Below are 22,560 nucleotides of genomic sequence, written 5' to 3'. Positions count from 1 at the left end.
TTTAGAGTGAACACCCATATGCCCAACACTAAGATTCTACCATTGTGTGTATGAGTGAGTGTATATTTTTTTAATTAAGTTCTCTTGCGCTTCATTGATTATCAATCTCATGTGTAATATTGGAAAATTATCTTAGAACACACTAAAGGGTAGATTTACACTTAACAGTTGAAGTCAGTTAAATTTTTCTTTTCATTTTATTAATGAAACAAAAGGAAATTCAAGGCCAGAGGAAGAAGACAACAGTCCTAAGTTTACGATAAATATTTTAATGTAATATTGGCCTTAGCTGAATGGTTGAGTGACTATTTTATGCAAGAAACAATCTAAGTGGTTTGGGAAACATTAAGATAAATTATGGTTCTCAGTTTTAGAGATCTTGCCATCTACATAGGGAAAAGAGAAGTCCATGCACTGACTTGTCGTTAAATACACACAAAGAATAAGAATTTAGTGTCAAATGACTGATGCTCTAAGTACTGCATTAGAATATTTCTACTGTTGATCCTTAATTGACAAGATTTATGCTTAATACTTTTCTCACATTCCACATTTTCGTGCACTGAGTAGACCAGATCTGGCATGAGAAAGTATAATTTTGAGGAGTAGGAGATAGGGGAGTTGGGGCTAAATAACCAAACACTTTTAAGGCGAGGACTTTGTCTTTGTCACATGGATGTCTAAGAATCACTGAGTGATTGTGAATAGAAGAAGAGCTGCCATGAGCCAATAGTCACTGAGCTTTCTAAGTTGTATGCTGGTAGCATTTGAGAAAGATGAAACTAGTGCTTGTATGGAGGGTGAACTGGAAGGGAGGTCTTTAGTTAGTTAGGGAGGTTAATTAGAAGGAAGTTGCAGATGCTCCAATGTGAGATGGTGGGTTAATGGAAGAGAAGGGATGGATGTAAGAGAAATTGCAGTGCAAAAAGTGTGTGTGTGTGTGTGTGTGTGTGTGTGTGTGTGTGTGTGTGTGTGTGGAATAGACATGTAAGAGGCAGAGGAAGGAAGGAAAAAGGAAAGAACCAGTAGTGGGCTCAAGCTGGCTTGTATGTGCTTTAGGTGTATGTACGTTTAGGAGACGTGCTTCACTGCCCTTCTCAACTCCACCTTCAGTGGCAGCACATTTGCAGCTTGAAATCAGCTATCGTAGAAGTATTTATGTCTCCAGTAGCAGCAAACACTACAAGTCTGGGCATTTTATTTTTCCAGAGAACCAGTTGATATCCACACCATGAAGTGAACCCAGAATTTTGAGTTTAGGTGATTGTTAACTGAATAGAGATTTTGGAGAAGATGCTGAGTTTGGTTTGGGACCTGTTGAGATTTAGTAATGACTGAGAACAGTCTTACAATGTGGCAATTTCATCTATAAATGCCATCCACTATCCTTTTGGTAGAGACTATAAAAATGTTGTAAATGTTATTACACTGCCTCAGAGTTGAAACAAAAAAGATGAAATTCTTTTAAAGACACATGTTTTGTATTATAAGTGTGATTTCATTGCAGAAACATTGAAAACACCATTGTTTTTTTCAGTATAACAGTTTGTGGTAATGGTAAAGCTTCTTATGGGTCAAAGAGTAGCTAAGCTACAAAACAAAATAATGATTCACCTGAGAATTCATGTTAGCAGGGGCTCCCATGATCAGGAAGAAAGAATCGCGAGCTATTAATCTGGACGGAAGGCTGAGTGGGGCTGTAGGATTTCACAGACCTCATCTCTTCCTTGAACTCTTAGGTTAGAAGATCTTTTTCTTCCTTTGAGTGCTATTTTTAAAAGTAAAATAAAATTGAAACAGTTCAACTCTTCAGCAGAGATTTGTGAAATCAATTATGAAGAATCAGTAGACTATGATTCCTAGAGTGGAGTGTAGTGTGGAAAGATGTGAACAACTTACTCAATGAAACTGTATGTTTACAAAGCAGTGTTGCTGCGGGAACCTGGTTTTGTATTAAAATATACTGTGTCTATGCATTAAAGGGCCAGAGGTGTCCCGTGTTGAGAGCTATTTCTATTTGGTGGGATTACAGATTGCTGTTTGTTTATTCCTGGTGTCATGTGTCTGTTTTTTGCTGCAGAATTACTAGAGCTAAGAAGCATGTCTTAATAAAACAAGAAAAGAAGCACTATCCTTGTGCTTGGCTGAGGGCAGTGTTGTAAGTAATTTGGCAATGTAACATTTTACAGGGTGTTCCCGGAGCAAAGGGAGAGCGAGGAGAACGAGTAAGTATCCTGTCTGTCACTGTTCACCAGCCAGAGCTGGTCGTACACCTTTCATTGGACAAACCTGACAAAGGGTGACCATTTACTATCAGGGTTAGTCATCGCTTTACGACCCTTCCTCCTCACCCCACCCCCTCTTCAACTCATTTGACCGTGAGCCCATTTTTAAGTGGCCAACACTCTGTGGGAAGTCAGGGGAGCTGGTTGCTACATAGTTGCAGATCTGCTGATCATCCCCCTAGATGACCTTAGGTCCATTTCTTTAAGGAAAAATGGAGAGCATCACGTAACTCACAAAGTGGATCTGATGAAGTAATTATATAATGCATGTGAAAAGGCTTCAGGAAAGTAAAAGCTCTATACTATACAGCTGCCACGGAGTAGAGTGGGACGCATTTTTTGTTTTTTTATTCTTCGGTGTAGGCACCCAGAAAGACAATGGCTGGCATAGAATCAAAGAACTGGCTGTGAAGAAACTTAAATCAGCTTTGTTTAGGGGCCTCATCTCTCCTTTGAGAAATTGTGCAGCTGCTAATATACTTTGGTTGTCGGCTATCGTAGAAACAGCCCTGACCTTGGGTGCATCCAATTACCTCCGTGAAAACTGGGGCAATGTGTTTAACTCTGTCCATAAAATGGGTTTAACACCTTTCCTCTGAGTTGTTATTCATATTAAGTAAGCCACTGCCTGAGAAAGTGCTATATTTTATAAGCTCTGAAGAGCTATAAATGAGGCATTAAATATATATATGGATATGTTTCAAAACTATTAAATGTTTTAGAATCTGGGACCAAAAGTGCTTACTTGAGCTTTTTAAGCTAATACTGGCTCTCAGGAACCTTGCACCATGAGTGTCAAATTGCTTATTCCTTCTCTGCCTGTATCATGGCGGTCGATCCTAGCTGTTGCTCAGAGCCAAAGAGCCCAGGTGGGAGCAATGGGTCAAGTCAAATCTCCATCCCGGAAGTCCTGCAATTAGCCTGGGCTTGTGGCTGAGAGTCAGGCATATGCTTTTCTTTTCTCCTTCAGGGTGACCTGCAGTCCCAAGCCATGGTGAGAGCGGTGGCACGTCAGGTGTGTGAACAGCTCATCCAAAGTAAGTGCCTTAGAGTTATAGATGTTTACGTTAGTCATCCAAATGGGAATCGGCCTTTTCCATGTTCCGTGAGTGTGACAACTAAGGAAAACACCTCTAAAGCTTTGTGTTGGTGCAGACATGTAAGCTTTACAAGTGGTCATCAGTAATCCATCTAAGAGATCATTACAGGTTACCCTAAATGTCTACATTGATGGTACAGATGCCAAATTCTTCTGTGGCATCTGTCCTAGAACTCTCTGTTTGTCCAAATAGACTTAACGTGGCTGCCCAGATCAAATCTTTTATTCCTTCCTCATCTCTCTAAATGGATGGATTTTTTTTTCCTCGAGTACTCAGCAGTTGAACGGTACCAGACTAAGGCATCAGAAGCCACCTTCAAAAAGATGATTCATAGTGTTTACTTTAATTAACTTACTAGATTTAAATCAATACCTCCTTCTTACCCATGTCTTTTGGTTAGCCCAAAGTCCTTTCTTTTATTTTTTAAGGTTTATGCCAACACACACACACACACACACACACACACACACACACACACGGACAGTCTTCATGAGACGTCAATAGAATACTTGTGCTTGCTTCATGCCAAAAATTACACTGGAACACACTTGATATGACACCTGTCCCATCTTCTTTTTTTTTTTCGTTTTAAACCTGAACGTTTTCACAGTTCAGTATTACAGTTACTGCTTCCTGCTGATTCACGTCTTACCCATCCATTATGCACATTTCCCTATTGGCCGTTGACTATATACAGAGGGTGCCCAAAAAATGTATACACATTTTAAGAAAGGAAAAAACTATTAAAATTGTAATACTCAATATATACCGATGAATGCAAGTCATATTTGACTTCTGCAATTACAAGAGGTGCTCAAAGTGGTTACCATCAGCGCCAGACACTCTGATTATGGTGAACTACTGCTTGAGCAACGTTGACCAAAGTATCCACTTGTATACATTTTTTTTGCCCCCCCCCATGTATGTTTTATCTCCATAAGCTGAGGGTTACTAGTGTGGGCCCTTCTCTTTGCCAGTAATCTGTTCAGTTCCAGGAAGCTCTGAGGCCAAGGAGAGATGAAATATGCCTCTCAAACCCTGCCAGCTCTGGCCTAACTCTGCTGTCAAGCTGTCCACCCCATGGTGTCCTCTGCTTCCAGAGCTGACATTACCAGATTGACTGCCTCAACAGCTTTGCGGTTATATTTAATTTAACCCAGGGAAGTTTGGGAGTCCTCTAACTGTGCAACAAGGGCCTACTGGCTAGGTCCAAAATTCCATCTGTGATAGATAAAACCAGATCTCTCTTTGGGGAAGGCATGGAATAAAGGTCAGCATGAGCTTGGGAGAGTTTTCATTAAGACACAAATCAGAGGGCGAATGAGTATAAAGCTACCATCTTCAGACATAGTAGTAATGCTGCCTGTATTTTAACTTTATTCCGTTTTATATATTATATCACCCAAACTAAATGTATGTGTGGGAGAGAATTTACCAGTTAAATGAAACTGTGTTAAGTTTAATGTCAAAATGAGATCTTTAAACACACAATAAATTATAAAAGGGAAATCAAACATGAAGTAGCGTACATCAAAAACTAACCTGTATCTTGGATTATTTGGTAGGTTTCCCACTTAAAGTATTCAATGTAAACACAGCAGATTAATTATTTTAAGGGAACCAAAGGGTTAAATCCTAACATGACTCATTGACCACAGTATGTGGGAGATTTTGCAACAGTTGCTGTCTTATTCTCTTGTATAGTAAAAATCTTGTATAAATATGTGGTTATTTAAAACATGCCCTAAACATTCAGAGTTCACAATCGAGTTTTTCCCCTCAGGCATTCTCAGATTCTTGTGAGAGTGACTTCTAGGAAATGGAAGCCCATAGAGGGTTACACAAGAAAGCTGAAATAGGTCTGTGAAATAGGAAGGCTCTGCCTATCAATGTAGGTGTGAAAGAAGTAGAAGAGATTGTACACAACGTTACGTTACGTGTAAGACCCAAGTGACCCAGAGACTGTATTTCTGACACCTCGACCATCTTCCCACACACTACTTCCGGTTTCTCTGGGAAGCTTATTTTATTCCTTATTCTTCCCCTCAGAAATTGATTTATTAGTTAGTGTATAATTCCTCACACACTCAGTTATCTGGTATGTAGTCCAGAGGTGGTCAGAAAAATTATGCTAGGAAAGGTTTATATGGGAAACTTTGAGTCCAAAGTGATGACAGTTAGAGGAATGATAAAGGACATGCCCCTGGTCAAAGGAGGAAGCTGAGAAAGTAGATGTGGAAATGTCTGGCCCCACCCAACATTCATAGACAGACATGCCAACTGAGGGCTCCTGAGTCAGCTGGACACCAATCCTAGTTATAATCATTGAAGCTTAAGAATACTTCAACATATTTAGAAAGAATCCCTCTAAAAATGGTTACGGTTCTTTATGTAAGTTGGAAGGTTTGAGAAGGGATAAGTAATAATTATCTAGAAAATTCATTTATGTGGGAAAATCTTGCCTCCTGATGGTGCTAGAAAAATGAGGCATCATGGTATCAAGTAGTATATTAATCTGTACTTCTAATTATTAAGATACATTTTTCCAGGCATATAATTGAGGTTAGTGATGATGGAAGAGAGAGCCAGATTTAAAAAAAAAATAAAGCTAGTGGGAGTTTCTGCAGCTGGGACCCAAGTAAAGGTTCCTGCAAAAAGGCTTGGCAGCAGAAAGATGAGTTGAAACAGAGCACTTGTGTGGGGATTTGTGAGCAAGAGGGTGGAACACACTTTGTGGGTTGGAAAAAAGACAGACAACTTGGGGTGAAATTGCTGAAGAAAAGGGGCAACTGGGAGAGGGTTTAGGGTTCAGATAATTGTTAGGGGTGAAGATAAAATTTATGGCTTCTGTTCAGCTATGTTTACTGAGATGCTGACATGAGCTTTGGAATTCCAAACACATGAGATGCAACTTGAGTATAATCCAGCTGTATGTATCAGCCAATGTAAAATGTAAAAATTTTCAAGTGGGAAATCAACATATTTTGGAGGGATGTGATTTTCCCCTTGGGGGGTATCTAACAGAATTGTTCGGAGCCTTGACAAATAATATCTCTAGTCCTCTCTGTCTTTGTGTGACCATTACCTGATGGCTGCCTTTGTCCTTGGTGTCTCAGGTCACATGGCCAGGTACACAGCCATCCTCAACCAGATTCCTAGCCACTCCTCATCAGTTCGGACGGTCCAAGGGCCTCCTGGGGAACCTGGAAGACCAGGCTCACCTGGAACCCCTGGTGAACAAGGACCCCCGGGTACCCCAGGCTTCCCAGGAAATGCAGGTGTGCCAGGGTCCCCAGGAGAACGAGGTAAGCTGGGCCACTCCCCTCACTGTGTGCAACGAAGCAGAGCATAACAGTGGGGCTTATATAATGATAAAGTCCAAAATAATGGACCTAAATGAATTCTACCCCATCCATCCATCAGCTTTTTATTTATCCCCAATGTTGAGAAGAACGAGTCATCTGCAGTGTTTATCAAGAGCCATATCTGCATGTATGAAAAAGGAGGACCCCCAAATCACCTCGGGTGTAAATGAACGGCTAGTTTGCTGACAGCAGGGATCAGGTCTGGATTGCTTTGCACCGAAAAGGGAATAACTAGATAACTGGTGCTTTGCTAATGACCCAGGTCTGATTTTTCCTTTCTGAAGGTATTTCCTGGGCCAGGGCACTCAGCCAGCAGCTGTAGTGATGGGCATAATTCCTTCACAGGACACAAAAGACCTGGCAGCCACGATGGTGGCCACCTATCGGCAGGGCGTCCTCTAATGGTTTTGGTGATGGATCAGCTGTGACTCAGGTAGCACAGAGCCAGTGCCTGAGTCACCCTCAGCGAGTCACAAGCTGACTTTGTTCTTTTTGGAAGTCCTATCCTTGTTCTTGCCAGGCTGAGTCTTTCTTGCTATACAAGCACACTTGAATGCTTAGACAAGGAAAATCACCCAGGCGCTCTCAAACAGTGGTCCAGACAACCCTTGAAATACAAATTTCCGTGACGTAATTTTTTTACCTATGTATAGGTATATATCTATATACCCCGGAAGAGTACAGTAGATGAGCAAATTTCACAAATAACATGGAGGGACACAAGACAGAAAAAGCGATGCCCTTTGAGCACCCAGGAAGGTGATTTCACTTGGTCACCAATTGAGGAGTGTGGTTTGGGGGTTTAAGGTTGGGGTTTGTAGCCATACAACTCCAAAATTTTGGATCACAGGAATCATCCTACTAAAGATTTTCATGTTTACATTGTGTATCCGTAACAGCTGAAATTCACATCTGGTTTATTTCGTACAAAAATCAACACATATTTACTGCATGCAGGATTTATGTAAGGCTTTTGGCTTGGCCACGTGTGACGTAATACTATTATTATGGCTTTCACTTTTAGGCACTAACTATATCTGCCAGTATTGTGTTCAGTGCTATATACACACGTTCTCATTTGGATAAAAGAGGAGACATGGTTTGGATGAGGTGAAGTGATATCTGAATACACAAGTTGGGAGGTGACAAATACTAAGCAAGTTACGTGGAAAGTACATGTCAGAATTTAGTGGAAGACATCACTGCGGTCTCTGATAAGAAAGCGTGCCAGCATTTATCAAGCAACTCTTTGGTAGCCTATCAGTGGCTTAGCAAATTATTAATGCTCATAAAAACGTTATGAGATCAGCATTGGTCGCATTTTTAAGGTGAGGAAACAGAGGCTGAGCTCCACTGTCAATTGTCCAAGACCACACCACTGAATAGTAGGAGGCCAGAGTCCCAATCCCAAGAGTCCCAATCCCAGAGTCCCAAGGTGTGCGTGATTCCAGAACACCTGTGCTTGTTCTACGCTGTCCTGTTGCTACCTGTGAAGTCCTTGCTTAGCAGGGGTTTCACAGAGGAGAGGTCTGAACTGTGCAGGGCCTGGCGAACCCTGTTTCACAATGACGCCTAGTAACCACACTTCAAAACATGGGAATTACTGGACGGATCAGAATGTCTTCTGGGCTGTGGTTATACTGTTTGCAAGCTCTGCTGTATTTGGATAGCCTTGGGTATCCGTGACCTGGCAAATGACCAGCTTGGAGGTGACTCTGAGTGATCAGTTGGGTAAATAGGAATGTGATAAAAAAATTCCTCATGGTTACACATTTTGGCACTTGACAATTCTTCTAAGATTCTAGCATGTTCCTAGGCTATGTGCAAGTTTGAGTATGGGAATTACTTAGAGGGAAACTGGTCACGAATCTGGCAATTTGGGGTGTACCTATAGTAATTATACTTCTGTTGTTCTATCTCACCCTGGGGGCAAATAGGGGAGAAACCTGGAACAAGGCAATTCAATCTTGTTTTACTTCTCGTATCTTAGAAGACACACCATTTTCACCTCACTAGTTGTGATGCTGCTTTAACTGGAAGAAGCATGATGAGATGGAAAGAATGGAGTTTGAGGCATCAGTCATATGGATTAAGATCCTAGCTCAGCTACTTACTAGTTGTATCAGTTTAGCTGCTTGATCTTACAACGGACTCTTTCTGGATCTTCCTTCATTTATCTAAGCAGCACTTACTGATCGTCTACTCCATGTAAGGCAAGGTGCTGGGTGTCAAGGACATAGGGGTAAACAGGACACATATTTCCTGTCTTTCATGTACCTAGCATGGAGACAGATATTAAACAAAAAATACAGGAATAGTTTAATTTCTGTTGTTGTAAACGCTATTAAAAAATGCAGGATGCTATGTGAGCATAGAAGAGGGGCCTCTGACTTACTCTGTCAAGTCAGTGGTGTTTTAGCTGAGACCTAAAAGTTTAGGACTTTGCCATAATAATAAGAGAGTCAGAAGAGAGCATTCTGTGCAGAGACAGCAATGGCATCTGCAAAGGTCCTGAGGTGCGAAAGGACTTGAAACCTGTAAAGCCATCGGTCTCAACCCTAGCAAATACATTGTCTCCTTTTTGTAACAAATAATTTGCAACATCTCTTCTACTATTCTAAACGGAAGTTCGTAGATAATAAATATGACCTACCTTCACATGCAATTGAAAAAAAAACACTAGAGTGCCCTCTAGTGTAATATAAAACAGAGGGAAGTCATTTATAACCAAATAATTGACGCCGATATGCAAATTATTGGCATGACTACACTGGAAACATAATGAACAGTTCAGAAAATACTTATGTTTAAGAATTACTAAGAATGCAACAGCTACAATGCAAGGCTGACATAGTTGAGTTTTATCAATGGCTTAGTCTTTCTGCATTTGCCTCCATTGTGTTCACAGTGAAGATCTACTAAATTATCAAATACATCCCTGGCATTATGCAAATAAATGCAAATTACCTTCTCCTACTTTTTCAGGAGCATGCTCCAGGGTTAACAGATCTCTTGGTAGGGGTGGCCGGTTAGCTCAGTTGGTTAGAGCGAGGTGCTAATAACACCAAGGTTGCTGGTTTAATCCTCACATGGGCCCCTATGAGCTGTGCCCTCCTTAAAACAACAACAACAACAAAAAACAGGTCTCTTGGTTTTCCATTGTATTTTTTTCTTACTAGGGCCTTCTCCAGAGACGCCTTCCAATACTATCTATCCCCTACCACCAATCAACGGTGGCAATGTCTTTCCCTATGCCAGTACCTGGAAAAAGTTGAGTGGAAATGACTGGGAGGTGTCATTCCAAAGACTTAACCCATTGGAACTTACTGGTTCCTGTAAATGTCGTTAGTACTTTACATTTACTCTGTAGAATCAAATATTTTGGGGGCTAGGAGCTCTACTCACTCCCATCTTTTAGTGAGGATAAAAATAATAATCGGGTTGCAATGTCATCTTTAATCAAGAAAATTTCACATTTTGTTTGCCACCCAGATTGATGTTTGTTGTTCTCTGAAGATACAATCCCTGAGGGGCTTTTGAAGTTGGAAAATGATTCCCCTTTAGCTTTCCCTGCCACAGACAACCCAATTTCCAATGACCAAGTAAAGAAAGGCAAGGTTTCAGGATCAACTTTTATCAATCCTAAGGCTCTGTAGTTAACTTGAAAAAGATGGGCTTTGTTTCAGACAGAGAAAAAGGGGATGGGAGAAGGATGAAAAGATGAATCACAGCTGAACTTCCCCAAGCAAACTCAGGTAGAAAAGTAATCAGCCATACTCTGGTTGCCGTTAGTCAGTGACAGTCCTTCTCAGAGACATAGAAATGGCAGTCAAGGTAGAAAAACGCTACACCCACTAAAACTAAATCTGTGTTCCTAATTAATGGTCATGCTATGTTTTTACTGTGAATCAATAAGGCTGAGAAGTCTATAAGGAGAAAAGGGGGTCCCAGGTCCATTCCAAGCTGGGAGAGAGAAGTAGTGTTCTCATGTTTAGTATTCCTGTGGTCGAAAAGAGCTGTTGGCACTGAAGATGTAATTGGCAGAAATCTTTGGTCACAAATTCAGAATTAAAGCACGGCAGTTGTGAGCCAGGAATACCTCAGCGGTAAACATCTGTGAAACTTCTTAATGACCCTTGTATCCTGGTTTATTCATGGAAAAGTTAATCTTTATGAGACAGATCAGCTTGATTAAAGATAGAGGGCTGGTAGAGTTCTCATAATAATTTGCTGGTTGATGACTAAATATTTACAAGTCTTCCCTGTGATGCTGTATTATAATTGATATTCAGTTGCATGAGACATAGTCTTTTCATTGCTGTTGAAAATCTGCTGTATTTGTTTCCTTCCTCTTCTGTTTCCCCATCTCCTGCCTCTCATCCTGAGAGATGAACTCCCAAAAAATAAAGATAGAGTTTTCTGTTTTCTCACCCAATAAGTATCTGGTAAAGTCCAGTTTGAATGTATTTTGGAACAAGACCTTCCCCCGAAGGTTTAATGGATTGTCTTCCTAATGTTTGCAGGATTTGTTTTTCTTTTTTTTTATTTCCTTTTGCAAAGTAACTCTTTACATTCATCATGGCTGCAGAGAGAAGCTCTATATACTATTAGTGATCTATTACTATGTAATAAATTACCCTAAAACTTAGAACGCTTTAAAACAACAAAACATGTGATCAATGGTTTTTATGGGTCAGGGGTTCAGGAGTGGTTTAGCTGGTCACTTCTGGCTCAGGGTCTTTCATGAGGTTGCAATCAGGATGTCAGTCAGGGAGGGCTACGGTCCTCTGAAGGCTTGACTGGACTTGGGAGGTGTGCTTCCAAGACGGCATACTCACAGTGCTACTGGCAGTAGTCTCAGGACCTCCCTGACTATTCCTGTTACATCTAGCGTGACTAGGGTGGGTCTCTTCATAGGATGCTTGAATGTTCTTGCAACATGGTGGCTGCCTTCCATGGTGGAGCCAGTGATCTAAGAGGAACAGGAGGGAGGCCTTCACACTGCCTTTTTTTGCCTGTTCCCAGAAGTCACTTTACTTTTAGCATATTCTATTAGAAGTGAGTCCCAAAGCCCAGCCCACACTCAAGGAGAGGGGAATTAGGCTTTACATTTTGAAGAGAAGAGTAGCACAGAATTTGTGAATATGTATTTAATCATACTCCTTTAAATTATACCGAGGCCTCTGGCCCTGCAGTATAAACAAGGTGATACTTTCATCCCTAAGAATGATTTCCAAGCAGTCTGACTTCTCAGACACTTGTGAAGGGTTGGCTCACTCAGTGTCTTCCTGTTTTCACCATTTAAATGGGTACTTTTCTCCTCCTCCTCCTTTAAATTATTAAAATGCCAGATGTAGCTTTTTAGAGGGAAATAAAAGATGTAGATTCAAGCACCTTGAAAGAGTAGCACCTACTGGAAAAATGTTTTTGTAGACTGTTTTTGTGTTCCTGCCTCTGGAGTTCATTGTACTCAGAATAAAATGATTTTCCCAACAAATACCAAGAACGACTTTTTAGAAAGCAATCGACAAACTTAAATTACCATCAAATTGTGTCCCTACCCTTTGTACTTCGTAGAATATGACTATTACAATAACAAAAGGTGGTAACTGGTGTTTTGTCTTTTTGTTGTTGTTGTTATGAAAGCTAATATAGTTGTTTCTGTAGCTTAAACATTTTTGAAAACCTTAATTGGAGTGTCTGTGTAGTAGGTCTTAACAGATTCTTTGCATTGGATTTCAGTTGCTGTTTGGGGAGAAAGGGATTGTGCTAGAAATACTGTTCAAGGTATATACCATCTCAGTAAGATATTTTTGTGTGGTCCTGATACGTATTTTCCAATCAGCATCATTTCAGGTAGACAGTGATACTTCAGTTTTCGAACATCTTCATTGACGAACATTTCTGTTTACGAATGCTATAAATTTTATAGGTCTATGGTATCATTAGATAGTAAAATTCATGCTAAATTTGCAGATTTAGGGGTTGATTTTAAAGGTCTGGATAGGATTAATCCATTTTGCATTACTTTCTATAGGGAAACCGTCCCTTGGTTTTTGAATGTTTCAGAACTCGCACGGTCTTCCTGAACGGATCATGTTCGAAAACTGAGGCACCACTGTATACCCTTTGCTCTAACCAAACTGAACTGCTCAGCATTGTTGGTACTAGTCACCTTTTGCTGCATAACAAACCACACAAATCTTGGTAAAATACAACAATGAATATTATTTCTCACCATATGTCTGAGGGAGGATGGGGGCAGTTCTGCTCTGCTTGGGCCCTGGCTGGAGAGGCAATACCTCCCTAGGGTACATGTTCCTTGTGGCAATCACAGAAACAAAATAGGGTAACCTGACCACCTAATCATATTTCAAGCCTCTGTTCGTGTCATTGCCACTAATATCCCCTTGGTCAAAGCAAGTCAAGCCGAAATCCAAGAGGTGGGGAAATGCATGAACACATAGGCTGGTAAAGAATTCAGACTACTAATTCGGTTTACCACGTTCTTCATGCCTGCCTTTTCCTTTCCTACCACACTCAATGCTGATCCCTATTGTGCCCTCTTCTTATACCCCTTCTTGGATGTTCACATGCTTTTTCCACTCCCCAGAACCCTTTTTCTTCCTCTGGCTCATTCATACTCAGACTTTAGAAACTCATCTCAAGTATCACATCTGCCAGACCATTCCTCCCTCAGCATGGTTTATTTGTTTGGCCAGTGCATTTGTTGTTCCTATGCTGCTTGACTCCAACGGAACTAGACTAAGAGTTCCCTCATTTGTGCTCCTCTATCCCAGGCATCCGGTGACAGCAGTTTCCCATTATATTGTAATTATTGATACACTTGTCTTCGCCCTAGACTGTGAATTCCTTGAATGGGGTGGTGCCTTTCATCTCTGCACGGCTCCACAAGGAGCTGGAATGAATATTTGATAAATGAATAGATGGCTGATCCTACCTCCTTAGTGCGGGAAACATATCATTTAGAACCCAGGTGGGATATATTTTCTTGAATTGTCCTTTAATGATTTCATTTCTGTTAATCCTGTCTCACCAATAGACCAAATTTAAGGTCTCTTTTCCTTTTATTCCTCCCAATACCTGAAATACAATAGTTATCTCATGAACCATAAATTATTTATGCTGTTGATTACCACTAGTTTTTTGGCTGCCGTTCCTCATTCTCCCTAGAGCCATGATATAAGCAGAAGCCCGTGTGGTTATACTATGGCAATCCTAAGACATCTGTTCATAGCCAATTACTGCCAGCTTGACAATGTCAGCATTTTCTTCAAGTTATCATTGTATAAATTTAGCTAGAAGAACAGGGTGAGATTTTTAAGTAAGAGTTTTTGTGATACTGGGTAGGAAATGCATATAACATAGCAAATTCATTGACCTTTTCAGGGCCCAAATGTAAGCGTATTTAATTTAGGAGTCTGTGGTCAATATACACAATGGAATGCTATTCTGCCATAAGAAAAGATGAAATAGTGCCATTTGTGACAACATGGTGGATCTTGAGATTACTATGCTAAGTGAAATAAGTCAGACAGAAAAAGTGGGGAACCATATGATTTCACTGATACATGGGATATAAAACTGAAAACAACAAAGGAACAAGACAAACAAATGAAACAAAAACTCATAGACAGACAATAGTTTAGTGGTTACCAGAGGGTAAGGGGGCTGGGGGGTGGGAGATGAGGGTAAGGGGGATCAAATATATGGTGATGGAAGGAGAACTGACTCTGGGAGGTGAACACACAATGGGATTTATAGATGATGTAATACAGAATTGTACACCTGAAACCTATGTAACTTTACTAACCATTATCACCCCAGGAAATTTTAATTTAAAAAAAAAAAAAAGACCAAAGGACCTCCCGCCTATATAACCATGTATCTAACTGATACAAAAACCTAAAGTGCAAAATATTCTGTTGTCTTGATCTCTATCTGGTTAGTGAGTTCCTTTGCCCACTGGGTAGCCCGGCTTAATGATTTAAGAAATGTTCCTCTGGCTTCTCCATGGGACTAGCACAGTGTCTTTTGATGACATTAAGCTTCGCAAGATTCCAGTCTGCCTTAACTAATTTTGGTTGTACCCGGCACGAGCAGATCTATGTTTTGTGGAGCCAGAAGCTTAAACAATTTGCAATTCTTTAAGAAAAAGGCGTCTGAAGTTACAAACAAAAACCTAAGTAGTGAGTATTGAAGAAGTACCATGTGAGAGGCCAGCCATATCCAAACTCCCTTGTCTGAGACATAAAGTTTGTCATGACCTGTCCTAGAATGGCCTCTTATTCTACTGCTCCCCAGCATAGCTGCCAAAGCCATACCAAGCCACCTCTCGTTCCCCAGGCACACCCCGTCCTCGCTTACCTGCTGACCTTTGTGCATGTGTTTCCATTGGCTCCTTCATTCCAGGGCTGATGCCTGCTCTTCAACACTTCACTTCAAGGGTCGGCTATATTGGCAAGGCTGTGATTCCCCACAGATGCTTCAGTTCCGTGCACTCATATTTTGTTGTAGCTACTCTCACACCACATTATAGCTACTTATTTATTTGTCTGTTTTCCTTACTATGTGGTTTGAAAATTAAGTTCGCGAACTTGTTGCAAAGACATGGCTAACCTTTCCTGATATCAGAGGGATTATTCATTATGAATTTGTACCAACTGCACAAACAGTTAACTTAGTTTACTACGTATTTGGAAGTGCTGAAAAGTCTGCGTGAAAAAGTTAGACAACCTGAACTTTTTGCCAACGATTCATGGTTCTTGCATCACGGCAATGCACCAGCTCACACAGCACTGTCTGTGAGGGAGTTTTTAGCCTGTAAACAAATAACTGTGTTGGAACAACCTCCCTACTCACCTGATCTGGCTCCCAGTGACTTCTTTCTTTACCTGAAGATAAAGGAAATATTGAAAGAAAGACATTTGAATGACATTCAGGACATCAAGGGTAATATGACGAAGGCTCTGATGGCCATTCCAGAAAAAGAGTTCCAAAATTGCTTTGAAGGGTGGACTAGGTGCTGATGTCGGTGCATAGCTTCCCAAGGGGAGTACTTCCAAAGGGACCATAATGATAATCAGCAATGAGGTATGTAGCACTTTTTCTAGGATGAGTTTGTGAACTGAATTGTCAGCCCTCCTATGTGGTGGCCAGTTACAGGCAGGAAGGGTGATTTTGACTGTATTCTCTAGTGCCTGATATTGGCACTGGGCTGGGCAGCTTGCTTTCAGCTTGCCCTCCTCTATTCTTTAGCTGCATGTTACTCTGTTTTCAGATGCCCTTGCCTTCTGTTTCTAGGCAGGTTCAGCCAGTGGGAGTCATTGAGGAGGATTAGAGGGTCTCAAGAAGGGAAACTCAGCATATGTTTCCCCTCACCTCCACCCCTGCCTTCTCTGTGACTCTGGTTGTGGCTACAACCCTATTGTCCAATAGAAGAGGGACCCACTTCTATTGAGCAATCTCTCATTTTCCTTCTTGATCCTAGCAGAAGGCTCTAGGTGCTGGGCTCCAATCACTCCATTTCTTCCCATTGTCCCTGGACCCCTAAGGGTGATAGTGCTGCTAATTGATGTGTTGCTTCATACCTTTATTCAGCTTCTCTGTCCTTCTATTACCTCTGTAACCAATTCCCTGTATTAAATTCTCTCTGTGTGCCTGAGAGATCCAGAATGGTTTATCTTTCCATGGCAGAGCCCTGAAAACAACTAGGTGGCCAGTTGTTTTATGGGAAAGGCACTAGGAAGTGGGTCCCTCAGAAACAGTTTGATAAGTTTGTTGACATTTGAAGTAAGCACGTGTTTTCCAATCTTGGCCACCTAAGCCCAAAATGTGGAGTTGTACATGTTGGCACTAATCCTACAGCCAATCATGTAGAAATAGCAGAGGCTGGAAAAGTACAAAAAATAGTTGTTGGATTGAGTCCAACTAATCCTCCATCTTGTAGCTAGGAATCTGGTCCAGCACCTTGTACCTAGTGGCATTCAAACATACGTTGCATGAATCACAGATTCTACTTGCAATTTACCACCATCATTTCCCAGGCAACGGACAATATAATAACATAGCTGAAGCCTCGTCTCACAGTTTCTGTGACTTTTGGTAGAATTACAGTGAATTACAATGAAAGCATTAACCAGGCCTTGCTTAGAATGCTAGGAATCAAGAGGCGGGTGACTATCCTCCATGGAGTAGAATGAAACTCCACCTTACGGTGCTCGATGTGGCCGAGGGGCATAAAACTGAGTACAATCTCTCTACTCAGAGGCCAACAGGCCAAAGGAAATGGGAAACTAATAACCAAGGGCCTGACCCGGGACATGGAGTCAGTCTGAGCAGGATGAATCTTCTTAAAATCCATCCCGAGTCTTGCTCAGAGCAGAGGTCAAGTGCACAAACCCAGGGAAGTAAGCTGAGGAAATGTGATAACCACATCTCAGAGTGTTGAATCAGAGAAAATGTGCAGACAGATTCAGCAGGAAGTTCAGGAAGCGACGACTACAGCAAACGAGAAAAGACACGCAGCCTAGAAAGCCAGCGTGGGGTGGAGAAGAAAATGCAGTGGTTAAGTGTACAGGCTTTGGCACCAACTTGCGTACAGTGAAATCTTGGCTCTTACTAGCTAAGGACAAGTGACTTAACCTCTCGGCGTTACAGCCCTCTTTTAGAGTTAATAGTAGTGCCTGCTCTCTCAGTTCTTGCAAAGACTAATTGAGTTTATACATGTAAAGCATCTAGCCTTTAAACCCTAGTGAGGTCATTTATAGGCATAGCTTGATATGCCAGCTACCTTGTTAGACAGTCATTTCTTGAGTGTCTGTATGTGCCTGGCACTAGGAATACAATGCAGAGCTAAAACAAACAGGCCTCTGCCTTCGTAGACCAGAAAATAAAACATTGGAGGGTCAACATATTTGGTAAGGGAGAATCAGGTAGACCTGAAATGGTTTTTAATGAGACTCTTAAGAAAAAATGAATATGTCAGACGTACCACTCTAGTGGGGGACATTGGTAATGGGGGAGGCTATGGAGGTGTAGGGGCAGGGAGCATACGGGAACTCTCTGTGCTTTCCATTCAATAATGCTGTGAACCTAAAACTGCTCTAAAAAAGTAGAGTCTATTTAAAAAGTTTTAAAAAAAATACGACAGTAAGATCCAAGCAAGTAGATCTTAAAAGTTCTCATTCAAAAAGACCAAACAAAATACTGGATGAATAAGAGAAAAGACTTTTCTCTGATTATCCTAATTATTTCTGGTAACTCCTACTTTCATCTTAGCTAAATCTAAATCATATTTTCGTAAATTAGATGTATATCATTTACATCAGCTATGTTCATTTTTTAAAGAATGGCAGAAAGTGAAACTTCATCAGAGCCAATGATACTCATTTCTCAGAGGCACTGGTAGTTGATATGACCACACAAGGAACTTGTTAGAAAAAGCAGTGTTCACATAAGCCAGGCATGTGAGAGGAAGAGCAAAGCTGCAGCCTAAGGAATTTTGTTTGTTGATTCTGCAAGGTCATGCTTGCTTTTAACAGTCAGCTGCAGGTTGGTATAAACATTCAGTCACTCAGTTCGTCTTCCAGTGTTTACTAGGCACCTATTACATGTGACACTGCTTGGCTCTGACAGTAGAGTAATAAATGGGGATAATCCCTCCAGTCAACAGGCTTATAGTTCCAGACTAAATGAATATAGGAACAAGCAATGCAATGGGGTAAGTGGCAAAGGAGGTCAGGTAATACGGAAACAGAGAACTCATTCATTTATTCATTAATTCATTTGTTTGTTCATATATTTATTTGTTAACTTGTAACAATAGTTATTTGTTAGTTATGTGCCATGTGGAAGGCACCGTAGAAGTATTTGGGATAAATAAGAGAAAGCCATGGATAAGACAGATCATCCTTGCCCTCTTGAATCTCTTGTGCTTCTTCTGCCTGTTGTGGTTATAGAGAAGCGTTGAGCTGGGTCTTGAAGAATGAGGAGTATTTTGGAGACAGCCAAGGTGAGAAAGGTGTGTCAGATAGGTCTGTCCTGTGCAACTGGGAATCCCAATGCCTTGTGGAAAGCGTGCTGGCACTTAGCTCTGCTGATTCCATCTCTACATCAAGGGGCCCGATCTTGGGTCTTCACAGAGATTTAGGAGGGAAGCCCTTCTGTGGGTGATGACTGCATTTTGTCTGTAAAGAATGACTGTCCCCAGACTCCATTGCCATCTGTCATCTCAAGGACAGTCACAGGCTATTTTAGGACATTTTGATTTCCCTCATATTAATCAAGGCCTACAAGGCTCGTCAAAATATATCCAGATCTATTTTTAGAGATCTGCAGTCTCTAAGCTTAGCCTTCATTTCAATCCTCATCTTAGGTACTTAAATATTGATTTTTAACATTTTTGTTTTATTCCAAAAAAATGTATAACCAAGCGCAGTTGTCATGGACATGAGTATTCCTTCAGTCTCAGAACCAAAAGTGGACACATAGTTATATATTAGCCCACGTACAGCTGGATCATAACACCAAGGATAGTAAACTCTAAAATTCTATTTTAATATATCATTGTGTCCTTAGAATTTTTTTCTTTCTTTTTTTTTTTTTTTGAAGCATTTTGAGGGGCTAGAATGGGTTTGTGAGGCTCTGCCTCTCTTACCTTGACTTGTGTTACAGACAACATCAAATTCCACTTGATTTTTCTCTATATAACTGGAAAATTAAAACAACTAGACTTTCTACTAGCCAATCTTTCCCGCCTTTTGGTTTCTTTATGAAGGCGTAAAGGATAAGTCAGGAAACTCTTTTCGGGGTTGTTCCCGAGAATGTGTTCCTGGATGTGCTGTTCAGGCTAATCTCCTCTGTCTTCTTCTTGGGGAGAATCACTGACACTCCATGTTGTTAACACTGATCCTTGAGACCCATACGATCCTGGGAGGCCCCTGAGTCCCACGCAGTGAATCATGTGCAGACTGGTATTAGTCATCCATGTATTTTATTATGTTCTAATTCTTTAAAAATTGGTGCTTCCCTGTGGGGAACATGACTCCAGTTCTAACAGAAGAAGCAGTTTCTGCTAAATTCCCTGAGGCATGTTAGGGCACAATCGTTCGCAAGCGAGAGACCTTCTACCAGCTCAAACATAGTCACTCCAATTATTAACCAATTAGCTAAACTTGTAACTAACGGGGTAATGCCCAGTAGGTTGACTCAGGCTGGTTTTCTGTCAGAATCAAGCATTAAAAATGGTGACTAGTCTAAGTCGTGTGTTTCTTAAACTCATATGCAATGGTTTTTTTATTTTTTTGCGTTTTTTTTTTTGTTTGTTTGTGTTTTTTTTTTTTTGAGGAATCACTCTCTTATCATTTCCTAAGAGAGGAATCAAGCCAGAAGCAGGAGAGCATAGGCTCGGCGGGTGGTGCCCTGCCCTGTCCTTGTTGTGCTGACCTTGTTTCAGCTCAGAAAATGCCACTAATGCCACGTGCAACAGGCATGGGTACTGGGGAAGCACAGCAGTGGATGGAGTAGCCCTGAGGACCACTAACGAGGAAGAAGGGCTTTTTACAAGATGTCAGGTCTGCCCTGACCCCACGAGGTGGTCACAAGAAACACACAGACACCAAAGCTTCTAATCAAGGGACAGTCATGTGCAGTGATTATGATTGCATGTGTCGTATAGAAAAAAAAATATTAGTTGGTCATCACTTTTTTTTTTTTTAACCAACTATTTCCAGAGCAAATACTACACGAACACCTTTCTTTCTGGAAGTTGTAAAACATGATATTAAAAGTGATTATTTTTCAAGGGCTGAAGGTCTTGCGTGTTGGATCCCCTAATTTGTCTGAATATGTATTGCATTTAATCAGAGGCAAAAAAAAAAGACTCATTTGTCATCTTAAATACTGTAAGGCACTTGCATGCCTACTCCCCATCAAATTGGTTATTTTCAATTATTTGTGTTCCTTTTCTAGGCTTTGCCAATTCACACATAATTTCTCTATTTAGTGTAATTGCATAGAGATGCAGTTCCACATTCTGCTATTTCAAAGCATTGTTGCACATGAAAAACAGACACCAGAGATCTTCTGGGATGTGAGTCAGGGTAACCCAGACCCCAGTCTGATGCAACTCTCTCTCTCGGACTGGTTGGACCTCAGTGCAACGTGCTGTCACCTGTCCAGCGATCTTGTGATCGAACCTCCTTGGACACCGAGGTGTCCAAGCATATGCTTCTTTGGTTTTTGCCTATGAAAATGTATAGTTTGTTAATAGCACCGTAAATTATTTGGAATAAGAAGTCAGCTCTGTGGAAAAGACACATGAATAGGTTTAGATTTTTTTATGGGGCTGAATCAGCCAAATCAAACACAGGCCTTCCTGAGGCTTCCAAGTTTTTAATGGAAACTCACGCTCTTTAGAACTCTGCTGCCTAATTATAATTCATGCCTTTTGCAGATACATTACAGGGTGGACCAAAAGGAAAATGTTAGACATGTTCACTTGTGACTTCTATTGTGTTACTTGTGGCGTGCCAGCTGCATATGTTGATGGCCGCGTGCGTGCAAAGACACCGGCCAGCTCCTGGCAGGCTGAACCACTTTAGCAGGAAGGAGGAAGATAACTTTGCAGTATTGCAAATGCAGATGCCATGCTCAGATACAGAGCCCGTGTTCTATGTGTGGCTGTGCGTAAGTCACCAGTGCAGGATTTAATTTAAATGTCCCATGGTAACCATAATGCAGACGAACCCCATCATGGTTTCATTCCAAAGAGGTCCTTTGGAAACCCAGAAAGAAATGCACTGTCCAGATTTTATTTTAAGGAGAACTTTTTCTTTTCTATTTTTTTTTTTTTTTTTTTTTTTTTTTTATTATCAGGTCTAACTGGTGTCAAGGGAGAAAAAGGAAACCCAGGCATTGGAAGCCAAGGTCCAAGAGGTCCCCCTGGGCCAGCAGGTAAATCTCCCTACCTGACAGGAAATTGCAAATGAAAATTCTAGATCTTCATATTCACTGGATATCACAGGTGAGGAAAAAGGCCATATTATGTCCTTGTATCTAACTGGAATGGCTGTTTTTCTCATTCCTTTTGTTAGGAGGCCAATTTGTTAATCCTCCTAATACAAGCCCTCCAAGTTACAGCCTATTCTGGATCTTACTGGTTGCATGAGTTAGGATAGGCTAGGATTTGTTGTAGTAACAAATGCTTAGTGGGTCGACACCATAAAGGATTATATCACACTCATGCAAAGTTTGATGTAAGGTGGTTTCCCTCCATTTTGGAGAAAAAGGCCTCCAGGAAACAGATAAAGGAAGCATATCAGCTATCAGCTTCCTCAATGCAGAATGGCAGACGTCACTTGTCGTATTTCGCTGGCTGGAACTAGTCACACAGCCCCAGCTGACCTGCAAGGGAAGCTCAAAATCTCGAGGAACACATGGATATTTGATGAGCGCTGATAGTTTCAGCCACCCTGGTACTTACTGAATGAGTTTTGGGTAAAGTTTTATGTTTTGTCTACATTACTAGGTGCTTGCTTTCAGAATGGTCTCCAGATGCTTACACTCGTTAGAATTATAAGAATAGCCTTCAGATGACCATACTTGTTAAAATTATAAATTGGAATCCAGTTGGATATTTATAATCCCAGTTTTGGCCACATTGAATCAAATGCTTTACAGATTTTTCCTTCCAACCTAATAATGATTTTGGAAAGTGCTTTTTCTAGGATAGATTCCTAATGCAATGCACTCCTTTTGAGTATAAATATTCCTGTTATTCGAGATTAT

General features: G+C 40.9%; 1 protein-coding gene across 3 annotated transcripts in view; it reads left to right on the top strand.

Moving 5' to 3' along the window:
- Positions 1–22,560, top strand: part of COL14A1 (collagen type XIV alpha 1 chain) — a 202,731-nt gene that overhangs the window by 176,172 nt on the left and 3,999 nt on the right. For all 3 annotated transcript variants that reach the window (XM_081070910.1, XM_081070912.1, XM_081070911.1), the window contains exons 43-46: positions 2,190–2,225; positions 3,256–3,322; positions 6,502–6,690; positions 21,649–21,726. In XM_081070910.1, the coding sequence (XP_080927036.1) occupies positions 2,190–2,225; positions 3,256–3,322; positions 6,502–6,690; positions 21,649–21,726 (370 nt within the window). The remainder of the gene's footprint in view (positions 1–2,189; positions 2,226–3,255; positions 3,323–6,501; positions 6,691–21,648; positions 21,727–22,560) is intronic.

The sequence above is a fragment of the Rhinolophus hipposideros genome (genome assembly GCF_964194185.1).
Source record: "Rhinolophus hipposideros genome assembly, chromosome: 13".
NCBI classification, from domain to species: Eukaryota; Metazoa; Chordata; class Mammalia; order Chiroptera; family Rhinolophidae; genus Rhinolophus; species Rhinolophus hipposideros.
This window is presented reverse-complemented; position numbering and strand designations above follow the sequence as displayed.